A 16,187-nucleotide genomic window follows, 5' to 3' on the forward strand; every position below is an offset into this window, starting at 1 on the left:
CAGAACAGCAAGATTGTTATTCCATACCCTCCTGAAATATTTAGAGAAGTAAGAAAAAAATGTGGTTTGCCTTCCACCCAGGAGGCTTATGAAGCCATGTTGTCAGACACCAGCATCTTTCTGGTTCATATGGAATTCCTGTGCACTCTCAGGCATTCAACTGGCTTTTTGGCACCATGAGTTATTTATTCACCACTTTTCTTTCCAAAGATCCACAATCCAAATATGCAAATTGCAACCTCATTTTCCAAAAAACCAAACAAATGGATACTTATTTGTGTACTTGGGGTTACACCACCTGGAATGAAATGCCAAACTTATCTATCTCCCTGTCTCAGGATCTAAGCTGGTCTTCAAATAATTGATTAAAAAAATCACCTGAAGTCCTAAGATGCACAATTCAGGAGCTGGAAAAATCCCCTTCTGTGAAATGCATGGCATTTGATGCTGTCAAAAAATAATATTGGACTAGAGAAACTGTTTGAACTCTTTCACGCTTGTAGTTTCCAGGGTTCTAGGAAATGGGGTAGAAGCTACAAGGATGATTTATAGCATGTACAACACTTCAGAAACATCCAAACTCCAGTCAGCATGAAAGGCAGAGACAGCATAACATCTAGCAACTGGCTTAGAGAAAAGGACATATTGTACCTGCAACTCAAAGCCTGTGGGAAGACAACATATTATTCCAGGTAATGGAATGGATTCAAGGTTATATACAGATCTCTACCTGTGATTCAGTAAAAGCCCTTGGATTAACACAACACAGAGTAGCCTCCAAATGGCTGCAGCTAAATATCTGAATCTTGAAGTTCTTCCTTGTTTCTGCTTTCTCTCCCAGGTCTCTTCTTAGAGGTGTAGGAGGGTGTCAACACCAAATTCAGTGATACTGTTCTATCTCCCCAAAGGCCATTTCATACAGACCTCACTATTTTCTCACCCAACCCCACCCCTTTCTAGGGACAGCTGGCTACACACCTAATAGCCCCAGGAAAGGTCGGTTGAGCAATCCTCAAGGCTGTAGGGGTCCCTCAGCCTATATGCTCAACCAAGAAGAGCTCAGTGTTAAGCGTGCAAAGGAAGAAAGAGAGGCCCAACCCCAGCACCTGTGCTTGGTCCCTTGCTCCTACTCGCCACCAAGGCAGCCGCAACATTAAAACAGCAGTTGCAGCTAAACAATATTTCTGCAATTTCTCCAAGCCCAGAATTTTTTCCAGCTTCACAGCTGTAATATCAGGACTTGGCTCACTATTATTATATTTATTATTTATTATTTATATTAATGCACAGGGGCAGATTTTACAACATATGGCACAGTACGAATATTTTATATGGCTTACAGGCAGCCAAGAAATAATGCAAATTTGGGTCACAAAAGTACTGTCAGCATATTGTGCCTGCCTCTTTGCCAACATCAGTTTGCTCTCTCTGGTATTTTATTATGTGTTTTTTTAATTACTACAGGAGACTGAACTTCAACTTGCAGGTCATTACAGACTGTAACAGACAGCTAGCAAGGCTTTTTTGGAAAGTCCAAATTTTCTTGTATAGGAAACAGTTTTTAGCAATATTACACTGGATTAATCCTTATCCAGTGGCTATCACTGACCAGCCTTCAGGCTTCAGAATGGATTCCTGTGTCTGGCTTCATGTCACCCTGTTCAGATGCCTACATCAGAAACACAGTCCTTCAGACACGTATAGTGTTGAGAGGGGAAGGATGGCACCACCAGGGGCTAATCAAACCCCTACCTCTTGTCATGTAGCACTCATCAGATCTAACTTCAGCTACCTAAAGGCCAGGCATCTAACCTCAATCATACAGGCCTGTTGTATAGCCATCTTCAGATAGGACCCATCTACAGATAAGACCTTTGTATAGATAGGATGTGCTGTCTCCTCAGGAGGTCTGTTGTTTCTCTGTTGACAGAAAGAGCCCAAATGGCCAGCCATGTAATAGCTGAGGTTAGGGGAAATAAATTTTGCCAGGGTGTCTTTCTGTCTCTGCTGATTCATAAGAGATCCTAGGACAATGACACTAAATGAGGCTATACCAATCTCTAACATAGTCATATGCTAGTTAGAATAGGATTTGCAGTGAAAATAGTGATGAATGCCACAAAAAATTTGGTGACTCAGACAATATATATGTCATTAAATAGTAGAAAGCAACTAAAGATTAAACTATTGTAATGCAATGCCTTCTTGGCCTCTACCTTGAAATAGTTTTGAAGAAGCAGTGAGAGCAGGTTACCTTCGTAAGCCACCACATGAAGCCGCATGGTATTGCTTTTAATTGACAAAATATAGGACCCTCCACCACCAGCCCTCAGCTTGGGAACCCCAGTTCCTTGGCCTACAGGTTCATGGGCCTGTTGAGGATGCTGAAAAGTCTCTCCCTCCCACTGGTATATACAATTTGGGAAAAAAACTGATGTGTGTGCGGGTGAGAGAGCCCTTGACCTGCAGCCCTTGACCCGCTAAAACTCCAAGCAAAGACTGCTCCCTCCAATACATCCATTAAAAAGATATGAGATTTAGGTGGTTCTCAAGGAAAGTGTCATGTTTTATATTTAATCCGATTATATTACACACCTAAATGAGCTCTGCCCAGCAGGCATATATACAATTACATATAAACTATATCCACCCCCCCAGGAGCTCTGGCTTTTACTCCTTAACTACCTGTAACAGCTATCAGCCTATACCACAGTGAATTACCACTCCTTGTGCTGCCTTAGTTGTGCCAGTCAGGTGGGAGGGCAATGCCCAGAGCAGAAGTAAATAACAAAGTCTTGTAACTTGTCCAGAGACAGACAGTGACTTTTTCTTCTGCTAGCTTGTGCTTGGACCGTAGGCTCATCATGAAAAATTAACGACATACACACAAGAAATTAAAAAAGAGGTCTCAGCAAGTCATGACATTTTGCTGTGCTTAGAAGAGACGCCGCAATTATGGTGCAGCGGGAAAGTGCTGAGATGGCTTTAATGGCATCTGCTGTCTCTTGATTGACAGAGCATAAACTTTTCAGAAATAACAAGCAACATCACTGCAGCCATACAGCACCAGACAGTATTTACTGATTGCGACCGAGCTACTGCTATCAGCCACAAATTGCACATCTAGCACAGGGTTATTCTGATTTTGTTTGAGAAATGTCCTCTTTTGGATGAAGAGGTATTAGCAGCTTCACAAACACTGTCAGCTAATCAAAAAATATTAGAGAAACTCTCCACAGCTTAGTGGTTTTCTGTCACTTGCTCTAGATGTTAGGAACGTGTGGAAATGAATAAATGTATTAATACACAGCAGCCTGTCAGGAGTCCTTGGCACGCCACGAGCCCTGTACTGCCTTTGCCAGTCAAATCTGCCTGATACTCTCAGCATTCCCTGACAGCAACCCGTTCACATGGGAGTCGGCATGGAGTCTGCTTTTAAATGGTAATATTTTGCATTATGGTGCCTGACACTAATTTCTACCTCAGCCATAAGTGATACTTCATTTACAGGCCTGGCACAGATGTGCTGTTTATTTAGCTCACGTTTATGCTCATTGATTTGAGCCATTTGTGACTTTTCTTACAAAAAAGCACAGCCCATAAGTGTGTTAATCACTGCTCATATACACAGCAGGAGTGCGCACTAATTTCATCCCCGCTAAGTTCTGCCTGCTGCCATGCAGGTGGATGAAACATGTCTTTCTGGACTCAGAAAGACCCTTGTTCTGGGACAGAAACAGGACTGCTGGACCACCAGCTGGGTGGGAAGGGAGGCCAGGGTGGTAGCTGGAGGGGATGCAAGGCAGAAGGGGAGGAAAAGGAAGAAAAGCACTGAAGAAATAAAGTGAGGACAACCGAGGACTCTTCCTGTCAACTTCTTTCTCTTTTCCTTTCTTCTAAGGTCCTCTCAGGCTTTTCCATCATTCCTTTTGATTGACAGCTTCCTACCTTCTCCCGTTTCTCTTTGCTTATTCCTCCACATTGACCTTTTCCCTCTTCTAACACACACTGAAAGATGGAGGCAGTGACAGAGCCTGCTCCCAGCAGGGCACGAGCTGGGGCAGTTGGGTGATACCCCCTGCCAGTTGGAAGCTGCTCAAAGAAGGAACTGCAACGTGGTGCAGTGGTGTCTTCCCATGGTACACGAGGGAAAAACACTGCAAAGATGGATGCTACTCTGGAAATAATGACTATCGAAGGGGAAGCATTTGCCATCAAGACAAACAAACTAATAATGTGCCAGGAAACTGTTTTATATAAAGACAAATAAATCTCTCCTATACAAAATGGGACGCATACTGAAACAGTAACATCTTCTGTGCTTTGGTGTCTGAAACAGAGCAGCTGGGTGGAGAGAATTTAGGATGTGTTTTTAAAGAGTGTTTTTACATACAGTAATGTAAATACACAGCATGTGTGTTTAATGTGTTTTTACATATGGTACGGGAATACAAAAGCAATAAAGAAAATCTACCTTTCATTGATACTGATATTACATATTGATAATATGTAACTCCAGACCAAGGAAGAAGACAAATTAAAAGAAACAGTCCCCTCTTATGCTTATCTCTTACTAGTAAATTATTCTACTAAAAACTGACTAGCAGGAAGAACATGCAGTATCTCAGTGTTTACTCTCATCTGCTTTTTTCTGGCACTTGTGACACTCTCTAGTACCCGTGTATGTTACAGGACTGCAGTTCTGCCTTGAGGGGAATATCTTTTGGCATGAAACATGGCTCACATCCTGCTCCCAGTTACACCTATGTGAAACCAAGGTGCTGGATTTATTCCAGCAAAGGGAACAGATAACAACGAAGCCATTTTTTAAGATACAACTGTTTTGAAAAAAGCCAAGATCTCATCCCAGAAATCAAAATAGCATACACTGCATGATACATGGGTATGTACTCTACCTTGCAATACGTTTCAAAAGACATGTCTCACTTTGCTGCAAGATGTATCTATGCATTAAAAAAAAGTCAGAGGAACTTAAACAGTGTCACAGCCTTAAGATTGATTCATGTGATTGATCAAGAACTTGTCAATTTTATGACAGATTACCATTCAGTAAAATTTAATACAAAAAGTTGTATATTCCGCAATCCTTAGGTAATGATTCATACATAAGATTAGATTTTTCAGTCACAGGTTTTTTTCAACTATTTAATACAAATTTCTTGCAGTTTTTGTTGCATTACAACACTTTTCATTGCTTTTGAACTTCAGCAGCAATGTAATATAACTTTATATGGAGACTACCAAGAGAGTTTCTTTGGACAGAGAGCAATTTTTATGCTGTTATTCTGCTGGTTCCTATTATATTCATATGCATATACATATTTAATATTTTATACCATTGCATCTTTGTAATGCTAATTGTTCACTAAGAACAAAACACATTTAGACTAACTTTCCCTTTTGGTATTCCTGCACTAACTATGGAAAGAATTAACCTTAATTATCTGTGAAGCATCACATACACTTATGACACTCAGCAAGTAATAAGCCAAATTTTGAAATTTCTCCAAAGCTCCAAATATTCTCTTTAAGTCCCACATCACTATATTGGTGCACAGCAGTCTTGAGGGACACCTCTTTCTGACGTATAGGTTGATCCATCCCATTCTTTTTTGTTTCTCCATCTCAGAAAGAGGTTAGAGCTCTGTGCCTCAGTAAATACCAGCACACCTCAGCTACTCAGTGTATTTTGCAATAGAAAACCTGGCAGACACCTGAAAAATCAACCCTCTGCAGAGGCTAAAATTGATGACCATCTTCTGGTTTTACTCAGTCTTGAAGTCACCTCCTACTGAGTTTGATCTGCCTGAGTAGAAACTGAGTAAGAGCTTCAGCATTTGGCCCAATAATTAAAAAAAAGAAAAAAAAAAAAAAGTGAAGCCTCTCTTTAAGGAAAATATCAACATCACAGTATCTTCAGTTCTCCATTGCCCAGCATCTAATTTAGTCACTAGACAAATGAATGTTCAGAAACACTATGGACTTCTATAAGGTCCTCAGGTTTCTCCAGCACTCCTTTACGCTAGGCTCAAGGGCTGGCTTTCCTTTTAAATAGCCCTAGAAGATCCAATTTGAACCAGAGCAGGATTAGCTATCTGCATAAGAAATCCCTGGAGAGGAGAGGAACACACAGAGCTGCAGCACTCTGCCAGGCAATGAGCACTGCTCCAGCCCACAGTACAAACCAGGAAAGCTGCCATCACCAAGAGGTGAGCTTTAGAAAAAGGAGATGAAATAGTTTAATATTCGGATGCCCACACACAGTGCCCACCCTACCTTTCTGATGGGTGATATATGGTAGAGGAGAGCATGTCCGCACATCTCTCTTGCTTGGCATTACAGCCCTGGACTAAGAACCAGCGCAGCCGAGATGCTGCTCACATTTGCTCTTACCACCGAGGCAGTAACCTCCCGAAAGGAGCAGTGGTGACAGCAGGGAGCAACAACTTCTAAAGACCACCACTGACGTTTGCTTCAGTGCACACAAAACAAAGCCTCTGGGGAAGTCCCCAGGGTGGTCTTAATCACAGCAGGAGCCTCTCCAGGCACCAGAATTGCTCGGGTTCACAATGGCAGAAGAGGCAGCTAAAAGGTACAATAAGCTCCTGTCCTGTCCTACACCACACGCTTCATTCTGCAACTTGTGATTTAGACCGTTTAGGACCTGATAGAGCTTGGCCATGCTGGACATTGGGAAAAATATAGGCACAATGGGATTAATTTATTTTAACAAACTAAAAACGTATTGTGCTTTTGGAAAGAAATTAATTAATATTATGCTTCCATGGAGTAAAAACAATATGTACCAACACATTTTCTGCCTCAACTTAGGAAACGGGTTCCCAACTCCAAGATTACATAAATGTGTTAGTGAGCACAGTTTTACGTGTACATAATTCCTTCTTTTTCCTGATGTATTTGCAGGTAAAAACTTCATTGACTTGTGCGATAGTTCTTACATATTTGTAATACATCTCTACCTGAACAGCAGCAAATTATAAAAGCAGATTCTGTGTAAGCTATCAGATTGCTGCAGGGAAAAAAAAAACCAACTAAACAAAAAAAAACCCCACCCCACAAAACCAAACCAACACTAATCTCACATTTAAAACTGTTTTCCTGACTTTTTCTCCCAAAAAATGCATAACATTAGTTGTGTAAAAACTAAACCACCATATGAGGCATATTTTAAAGCCTCATATAAACAATGAAGCTTGTATGGCATCCTCAGAGCAAAGAATATCCAAATATGGCTGAGAGTTAAGTACCCTGAGAATTAACTGCTCTTAATAACTTCACTAAAGTTTGTAAGTCCACATTTACCAAGAATCAGAAGAGAAATAAAGGGAAGAGAAAGTGATTCAACTCATTTTCCTGTACCATTTTCTAAAGATGTTGTGTTATAAACATCCTCCATATCTTGGATGCTGGAGGCATCTGTTGAATCTTGGTCACTGACTACAATTCCTACTGAAGAAAGGCTAGAAATGAAGGAGTGCATCTTTTTTGCATAAATATCCCTAATGTTAAAATAAGGTAGGTCATTACATTTCTCTTTGCGATCATTGTTGCATTGGTCTGGATCCATATCTTTTTGTTTTTGATAGTACTTAGAAAACTTATTGAAAATAATGGTGATTGGAAGTGCTACCACTAGTATCCCACAGATAATGCATAGGGTGCCGAGCAGCTTTCCAGCAAGCGTGACCGGGTATGTGTCCCCATAACCAACAGTGGTCATGCTGATGGTTGCCCACCACCAGCAAACAGGGATGCTGTGCAGTTCTGATGAGTCATCATCTTTCTCCACTGAGTAGACAAGCACTGAAAAAATAGAAATCCCAACAGACAAAAACAAAAGCAGAAGTCCAACTTCCTGATAGCTATGTCTCAAAGTGGCGCCTAAAGACCGCAGTCCTACGGAGTGCCTGGCCAGTTTCAGGATGCGAAATATCCTCATTAACCGCAGGATCTGAACCACTTTCCCCATGTTTTCAATATCTTCACTTTCCTCTTCCTTCGTGTCCACAGCTAAGGTGGCATAAAATGGGATAATAGAGACAAAATCAATGATATTCAGTGGTTTCTTCCAGAACTTCTTTTGACTCGGAGCGGTGATGAGCCTGATCACTAGCTCAGCAGTGAACCAGATGATGCACGTAATCTCCACAGCTTCCAGCACAGGGTCTTCAATCTCCCTGTCATTGGCGTCCAGCCTTTGAAACTCTGGCATGCTGTGAATGCACATGGCCACGATTGACGCCAAGACAACACTCAGGGACGACACGGCAATTAGCTTGGCAGACAAGCAGTATGCAGGATTTTCCATTCTGACCCAGATCTTCTTTCTTATTTCACCAAAACACAGATTGTCAAACTTTTCCAGCTCTTTATCAAATATGGATGACTCTTCGTTAGAGGAGTCTATACTTCTGTCATTGCTCTTCTGATCCCAGTCTTTCTCAGGACCTTCTTCTTTCCTTTCTTGGTACCGATTGCTGCAGCAGGAATCAATGAACAGCTCATTTATCCCCCAGTACTCTATTTCCTGGCAGAAGGAAAAGACACAAAGTTCTTCCATGACGTGAAGTTTGCCCGTATAGTAAAAATTCAGAACATATCGGAACAAGGAAGGATTCCTGTCAAAGTAATATTCCTTGTCCGCAACACTATAATCATCACACAGTTCTAGAATAGCCTCTTCTGAATGGCATTTGAGAAGTTTCCCGAGTCTGGTATGGGGAAATCGGAGCAAGGTGCTTTGATCCACTGATTGCTTAAAGCCACCCACATTCAAATTGATAAGTTCTGCATCTTTGCCAGGTCTGTGGAAAAATTCACCATAAACCATTTTGAACAGAAGAGTTTCACTGCTGGTGCCCAACGAGATTACATTGAACCTGAAAAGAACATAAGATATTGTTAGAGCATTAAATTCAGTTTTGCTCTTGTGACACATTCTTTTTTCCATTTCCAGTTTCTGTGAAATGTTACAGCAAAAAAAGAAATGAAATTATGAATACCATTATTCAGCATTTCACAGAAGTAGGTTTAAATCAGTTTGATGGTTTTAACTCAGCTTTAGCATATTTGAAAGCAATAGGTTCTGGTTTCACTCTCCTTAATTTTTTCTAATGTGGTGGAAGAATGCTTAATTCATCAATAAATCAGTCTCTGTACAATAAATCAGTCACATTGACATTAACACTAATGAGATAAGTTTACTGCAATGAAGTAAAAAATCTTTGCGTTAAAGACAGAAAACTTGTCAAACCATCAAAATATTTAGGACAAAGCTTAAGAGCAGGCATCTCTCAATTATAGTTTCAGTAGAGCTGTATTGCTTTATATGATGTTGCAATTTATAGTCCGCTACTTTCAACATTACCTGCAATCAAATTAATTTCCTTCTAGAGCCATCCACAGAAGAGCATTCCGTATTCTTGAAAACATATCAAATGTGTATTTGAAGCTTTCCAATTCCTGACTTCAGAGTTTTGTCTAGTACATATTTGGGCATCTGCACTCCCTCGAGGTATTTTTCTACCTGCCTTTCTACTTACCTGGAATGTCACAACCCTCTTACAACCTTGGTCAGTTCCAGAAGCTCTTCCTATTCTGCCACAGCATAGCCACAACCACTACAGTAATGCTGAGAAGTTGGTGTTGAAATGCCATTTCTGGAAACAGGAGCTTCCAGAGATGGAACTTCCACAGAAATTTTGCCTCAGCAAGTAACTGTGGATACCTGCAGATAGACAGAAGGACATTTTCAATGTTTCCATATTTCACTGTAAGTTAAATCATTGAGCTGAAACTGAGTTCAAAAAGGCAGATAGTTACTAGCACATAAGTTAACTTTGAGGAGAACTTAACTCTTGCTTTCCTTCTAAGGAACAGTTGTCTTCACGCCAAAATTGGCAGTTCCTACACTTGTCATGAGATTATATATAACTTCTGATGATGATGAGAGCAAATTTTTTGATTTCTAACACTTAAATATTAATTGATGTATACTAAGCTCATTTATTTCAATTTAATATGGAAGTCAATGAATCTTAAATGTGCCAAGAAAGCATCACAATTCTGCAGTCCTAACAGATGGACTCACATCATGCAAAGAAATTGCTTTGGTGCAATGGCTTGGGAAAGGCTTGGGAAAGCTACTCAAGCAACAGACAGTAATTTCTATACCTGCCCATTTTCAGTGCCTCCTGCAATAGCATCAGTTATGATTCAAAGCTGCGACATGTTAGAGTTTGAATATTTTTTGCTGCTCCTCAAGGTCTCCTGACTCAGCTAATGAAGGTCATTAAGGTTATATCTATTTCCCTGTTCGTAGTGTGTGCACCATGGTTGCATCCCTGCTGTATGTCAGCATGAGAGAGGAGAACCAGCACTTCTTTACATAAAGGAAACCTGGGCATTTTGATCAAACAGGAGTCACTGTAGACTTTAATAAGTGCCAGAGTGGACGGTTGGGATACTGGGCCTCAAGGGTGAGTCCCGCTTTACACCACGAGAACAAGTAGGAGGTAAAAGAAACAAAGAAAAAAGGAACCCCACCCCACAATCTTTACTCACTGTCAGCTAGAACAAGTCAGCTCTCATTCAGCCTCAGGTACTTGTATTAATGGACTAGTTCTTTTGAGCCATATAGCCCCACTTCCTGAATTTGTAAACATAGCAAGTGTATTCATTCTGTAGCTCCAAATAAAAGACTAGAGCCATGGGATCTTGTGGAGAAGGGAAGACTGGACTGAGCTGAACAGACCTCTTGATATGAATCAACTGTGAATACCCTGAAGAGATAAGTTTGCATCTCTACCACATCTAGCTACAGCCACCCAAAGTAACTCACTTTGCAACTTCTTAGGCACCTCTATCTAATCCAGAACTGACTTCCTCATAATTTTTAAAACAAACTGACTGAACAGGTTGCATCATGGAGGTGGAGTAATTTTCCAGCTACTGATCCCAAGTCTATCGTCCCAAATGGGAGGATCCAGTGAGGCTGCTTGCTTTAGAGGGAGGGACCCACTCTGCTGCAGAGCTCCCAACCTCCTTTTACTGCAGCAAGACCTAAAGGGAGACAACCCCATCCTGCTTCACAGTAGGGTCAACCCTCATGTGCAATGTTGTCCTTGTCACTTGTTGATTATAGCAAAAGATGGAAATGGGAAAAGCCTTAAAAACTGGGTTCAAACTTCTGACTAAGTGCCAAGGAAATGGAGATACAGATCCACACTGGGAAGGAAAGTGCCAAACTGCCCGGAGAGCTGAAGAGTTTATCAGCCCAAAGTCGAATGCCTCCAGCTGAGACTGTTTCGCAGTATCTGTAAAATGCAATGATTTATTTTCTCTTTGATGGAGAACACCTACTGTTTAGGGGAGCACCAACTCCTTGCAACTGCCATGAAGGAAAGGACTTCTGTTGCCTTCTTCCCACTCCAGTGCCTTCCAGACAGGGTGAGAACAGAGCAAATAGATCACTGGGAGCTCATGGTGGCAGGGTTTCAGGGCATGAGTTAAGGCACATCAGGTTTTAATACAGACCCATCTTTCTGTTTAGAGGGAGGTTACAAAGGACTTTCTGAGCCATGATCTTCTCACTCACCTTGTCTTTAACTTCCCCACGTGCAAGGGTTTGTTTAGGTTTGTCACAAACATCACTAGAGATCTACTCCGTGCTGTTCTCTCTTACTATTTTCCTTATTTTTTTTTATAGGCCTTCATACAAGTAGGAACACAGGGTCTGATGCTACAAACCTCACGTATTCTACTTCTGCTTCTTCATGGGACTCATTCCAACCAAAACTACTGAAAATCTCATAGTAATCTCCCTGTATATAACAACTACTGACACCTATAACACATGAACAACCAGGGCCAAAAAATGCTGAAACTATGTATTTGCTCTGGTAATTAATTCTGCAAAAACAGATCTCTAGCCAGAGTGAGCTTTATTTATATACTGAAAGAAAAATGTTATTTTGAAAAATGGGAAAAAGCATTTATTTTTCTGGCCACACTACAAACCCCTTTAAAGAACTTATCTTAAATCCAAATTAGTTTGAAACATTAATTTTACTGTGCGCATAGCCTACCATACAGTCAAGATAAAGTTCTTGTTCTGCTAAGACATGGTGGGGGGGAAGAAGCATTATATGAGACATACTGTTTTCTGACTAAGCAAGACAGAGAACAGTCAGTTTTTATAGCGTGATAAACTGTGTACATAGAAGTGATTTTACACCTTAAGGTGTAGTTTGAAGACAGGTATTTACTAGCTAACAGAATGATTGTAAGACACAGTTGCTCCAGGCATTTCCCAAGGCTCAGCTTTTAGGAATGATTAAGACATAAAAGCACTGATCTCTACTCACAGATGAAGGGCAGCAGGACTCAGCTGATAAACAGCACCACACTTCATTCATGATCTAGAGCCAAGCTGTGTTTTTACAACACTATAAATTAAAAAAAAATAATAATAAATCTCAAGGACTGGGGTGACTGGAGGTCAAAGTATATTCAAAACCAAACTGACTCTATTTATTGATTAATTTCAGTAAGTGAAATCTCTGCTTCACTTTCAGCAATTCATTAAGATAAGAGCACTAGCAATGTAAGCTAATATTATAAAAAACAGGCAAGATCTCAGATTACCTAAGGGCATTTCTGACCATAACAAAAACAAAGCAAGTTTTACTCAGAAATAACTAAAGCAAGAACTCAGTGCTCAGCAAATCCTTAGCACACTAGACTCTGACTTATTGTTGAGACGGCAATATAAACCCATATTGATTATGCAGATTATATTCATAATGGTCCCTCTATGTAATTGCTCTGTATAATAAATTCAGTGAGCAACAATTTACTGCTCTGTTTTGAGGGCACTGTAGTCATAATTTGTGCAAGATACAGAGAGAAAATGGATCTTGCTTAGGAAGGCCATGATCCAGAACCTGCTATAATACTACTGCTAAGTGACTTTTACATTAAGGCAAGAATATACAGGAAAGTTTCATGATAACTATGTCAAGAGGAGCTTCATGATCTGAAGAATGTCGTCTGACTTGCAGGGACCTTGATCCCTGAGCCATGGACATTGCTGTGCGAGGCACCACCAGAACAATTTGTGGCATTTAAACAAGTGACTCCAGCCACAGGGCAAAGACACAGATGACAACTTCTGTCCCAGCACAACATGCTCTCTACTCAAGGGAACCCTCTACTCACTCAACCGACTTCTTTACTCAAGGGTAAAACTGTGCTCAGCTGGAAACTATGCTTTCCTGGAGCGTCAAAGCCCGTGTTATGAACATCCTAAGAACACAGAGCTACCACAAACTTTGCAACTCTCAACTTGAAGTGCAACATTAACCTCTTTGATCTTCTGTAAACAACAAGTATTCATATATAACATAATAAACTGCTAACCATTCCAAAGCACACACTTCTTGCCCTGGAGAGAGTATAAGAGAATAAGCAAACACATACCAGATGTTAGTTACTTGGTTCCTTTAATTGCTTCAGTTGTTTCAATGAGCTACTGGATAAGAACTCATATAGAATAGAAAATGAAACAAAACACAACAGAAAGATGCTTACTGGAAGAATCAACGTTATTTTCCGAGATGATGAAAAAAACCCAACAAATAGAAGTTCCAAATGTTAAGCTTGAGGGCCAAATAAAAGCCAGTCATAAGCAAAGCTGTGTGACAAGGATACAAACATTAGAATAAAAACCAAAATGACAGGATCCAGCTCTTCCCAATCCAATTTGGAATGGGCTCTAGCCAGTGCTTCTGCAGTCATACATTGTTGGTGAGGCCACAGGCCCATTGTCTGGCTTGGAAGGGGGATAGCAAATTTCTGGGCTTTTAGCATGCTGTGAAACCCCTAAAGCTCACAGAAGGAGAGTCACAGAGATGGAGTTTGTATATACAGTCCCTTTGAGAGAGCTATGCCACAGATGTATAACATAACCCAAAGTGCTGTGGTTTCCAACCTCTTCTGGAACAAACCCCTAAAAGATTTTTAGTGGCGATGTGGACCCCCATACCACAAACTTATTTGTCAGCAAAGTTGCTCCTTCTCAGTTATCTTTCACGTATTCTCTGCACAAAGTCCCCATACTCTATGAGGTCCTACATCACAAGCTTCAGTGCGTCTTTTTTGACGCATTGCACATTTCAGCATGGTAGTACCTCAGCTACTGGTAATTCCAAACTGGGACAGTTCCAGCTTTTGTTAGCATTAGTCTGTCTGTGATTATCCAGGCGCAATGGAAAGAAAGTTGAACTGATTTACAGTTGGATAGACTATGTTGTGTTTTGCTACTTAAAATACTCAAACAGAGCAGCACATCCCTGCAGATTTTCTACCAGTTTGCTTCACGGCTACATTGTCTATAGCCTCACCTCCTGCTTGCTACACAGTGGCACTTCATAAACCTCTCAAGACTATGAAAGTTCACATTTCAGGATGGTTTCCTCTAAGTTGAAAGAATACAAATAAAAATGGCTGAGTCCTGCTCAGACTGAAGTCAAGAGGGATACAATACTGACATGAACTCGAAAGGGCAGGCAAATCTCTGTAACTCTACAAACTATTTACAGAGCTCAAGGATAATTTTTCCCAAAGAATCTGATGATCTTGGTAGATTTCCATTTTAGGGTTCCTAGTTCAGAAAATTGAATTTTGAGCAAATTCACTCTAAAGAGTCTTATTTGGGCACCCAACCATCCCCAGGCAATAGATTTTGCCTCTTAATGATGCAGACAACCACCTGGGCTCTAACTTCTGCTAATTTCCTGACAGTTAAGAGCTTCTACAAATCACTCTAGCTACACACGTGCAGATTTACACACCTAAGTACTTTTAAAAAGCTGTGGATATGACCCTAAAAAACTTCAGCTCAGGCTCAACATTTTCACTGAGTTTTTTAAGTGTTTGAATTTGTCCACTCATCATAGGGCAAATACTTGTCTAATGCACCACCTAAAAGTCCTGTCTATGCTTTCTGACTCACTGAGCATAGTAAAACATCTAAATGCATGTATAATTTACTTGATCAATCTCAATTAAGGATCTGGACTGAAATCCAGTTAGTATGACTTATGCTATTGCCTGTCAGCTGGGCAGTAATAACTGCTTTAGCACCCATGATTAAGCCTGAAAAAATATAAGGCAATATTACTTAGCACAGCCTTTTTCATTGTGATATAAGCTGTAACCATTGGGATATAAGCTGTAACTCCTTTTTAATATTTGACACAGTTAAGCTAACTGTAAATGTAAAATCATTTGCAAACTGTCTGTGGAGGCCAAGGTTAACTTAAAAAAGTCATCTAGCACAAACAGCAAGACCATCTGAAGAAACTGCTCTGTGGTTATGGACATTCTGTGAGGCAAAGAGGATAAATTCATCAGCTAAATTACTTGCTCAGTTGTAATTTATTTTTTATATTCCATTGGCTGTGACATCCTTTATCCAGAATATTGCATTAAAATGCCATGAAAATAATAGAATTATGGAACTACATTTCTCTTAAAATGGATTCAGGACAACCTCCCAGGAGACCTTAGGTAAATAAAGTTTGAGTTGACATATCCAGGGCCAAATTTTGTTCTGATGTTACTTCCACGTAAGCCTACTTGGCTACGTTCATACGTGGTACAATTCTACTGATGTCACCAGACTTTCAGAAACTCAACCTGCACCAAATGTTCATGCATCTTTGCAATAAAATGGGGATCAGAAAGAAAGTATCATCATTTGGAAACAACAGTAGCTGCTACTGCTGACAATAAAATGTAAAATTATTTAAATATCTGTACCTGTGGAAAAATAGTCTTCAAAGTAAAATATTGGTTTTTTTAAAAAAATCACCTCCTCCAAATGACTGCACAAGGAATAAATGGAGCTATTATAACTCAGTATGAAGGAATACAAGCAAGAATAGAAGAATAAGCACCTCCAGCCCATGGTTCATACTGCTTAGCTTAGGCAGAGATTTTCAGGTGGGGTGAATCACCGACTGGAGAAGTCCATCTCTGTGTTGACTCAATAAGCAGCCTATATGACTAGTGTCATAAGGTGTCTAACTTGCATATGGCTAATACTGGATAAAATGAATTCTCCCAAAGTGAAATTCTGCTGA

The 16,187-nt window shown here is 40.3% G+C and overlaps 2 protein-coding genes across 2 annotated transcripts in view; one reads left to right on the forward strand and one right to left on the reverse strand.

Annotated features, from left to right (window-relative positions):
• The window catches only part of SMC6 (structural maintenance of chromosomes 6), a 411,043-nt gene that overhangs the window by 265,116 nt on the left and 129,740 nt on the right, over positions 1-16,187 (forward strand). The window lies entirely within an intron of this gene.
• On the reverse strand, positions 7,161-8,872 carry KCNS3 (potassium voltage-gated channel modifier subfamily S member 3). The gene has a single exon (XM_075497257.1). The coding sequence runs from the start codon at positions 8,870-8,872 to the stop codon at positions 7,388-7,390; it is 1,485 nt and encodes a 494-aa protein (XP_075353372.1). The 3' UTR covers positions 7,161-7,387.

Source organism: Mycteria americana, chromosome 3 (genome assembly GCF_035582795.1).
Source record: "Mycteria americana isolate JAX WOST 10 ecotype Jacksonville Zoo and Gardens chromosome 3, USCA_MyAme_1.0, whole genome shotgun sequence".
Lineage (NCBI taxonomy): Eukaryota > Metazoa > Chordata > Aves > Ciconiiformes > Ciconiidae > Mycteria > Mycteria americana.

Bases quoted from the DNA above. Each gene is read 5' to 3' on its own strand.
- KCNS3 (XM_075497257.1), bottom strand. From the start codon at position 8,872: ATGGTTTATGGTGAATTTTTCCACAGACCTGGCAAAGATGCAGAACTT.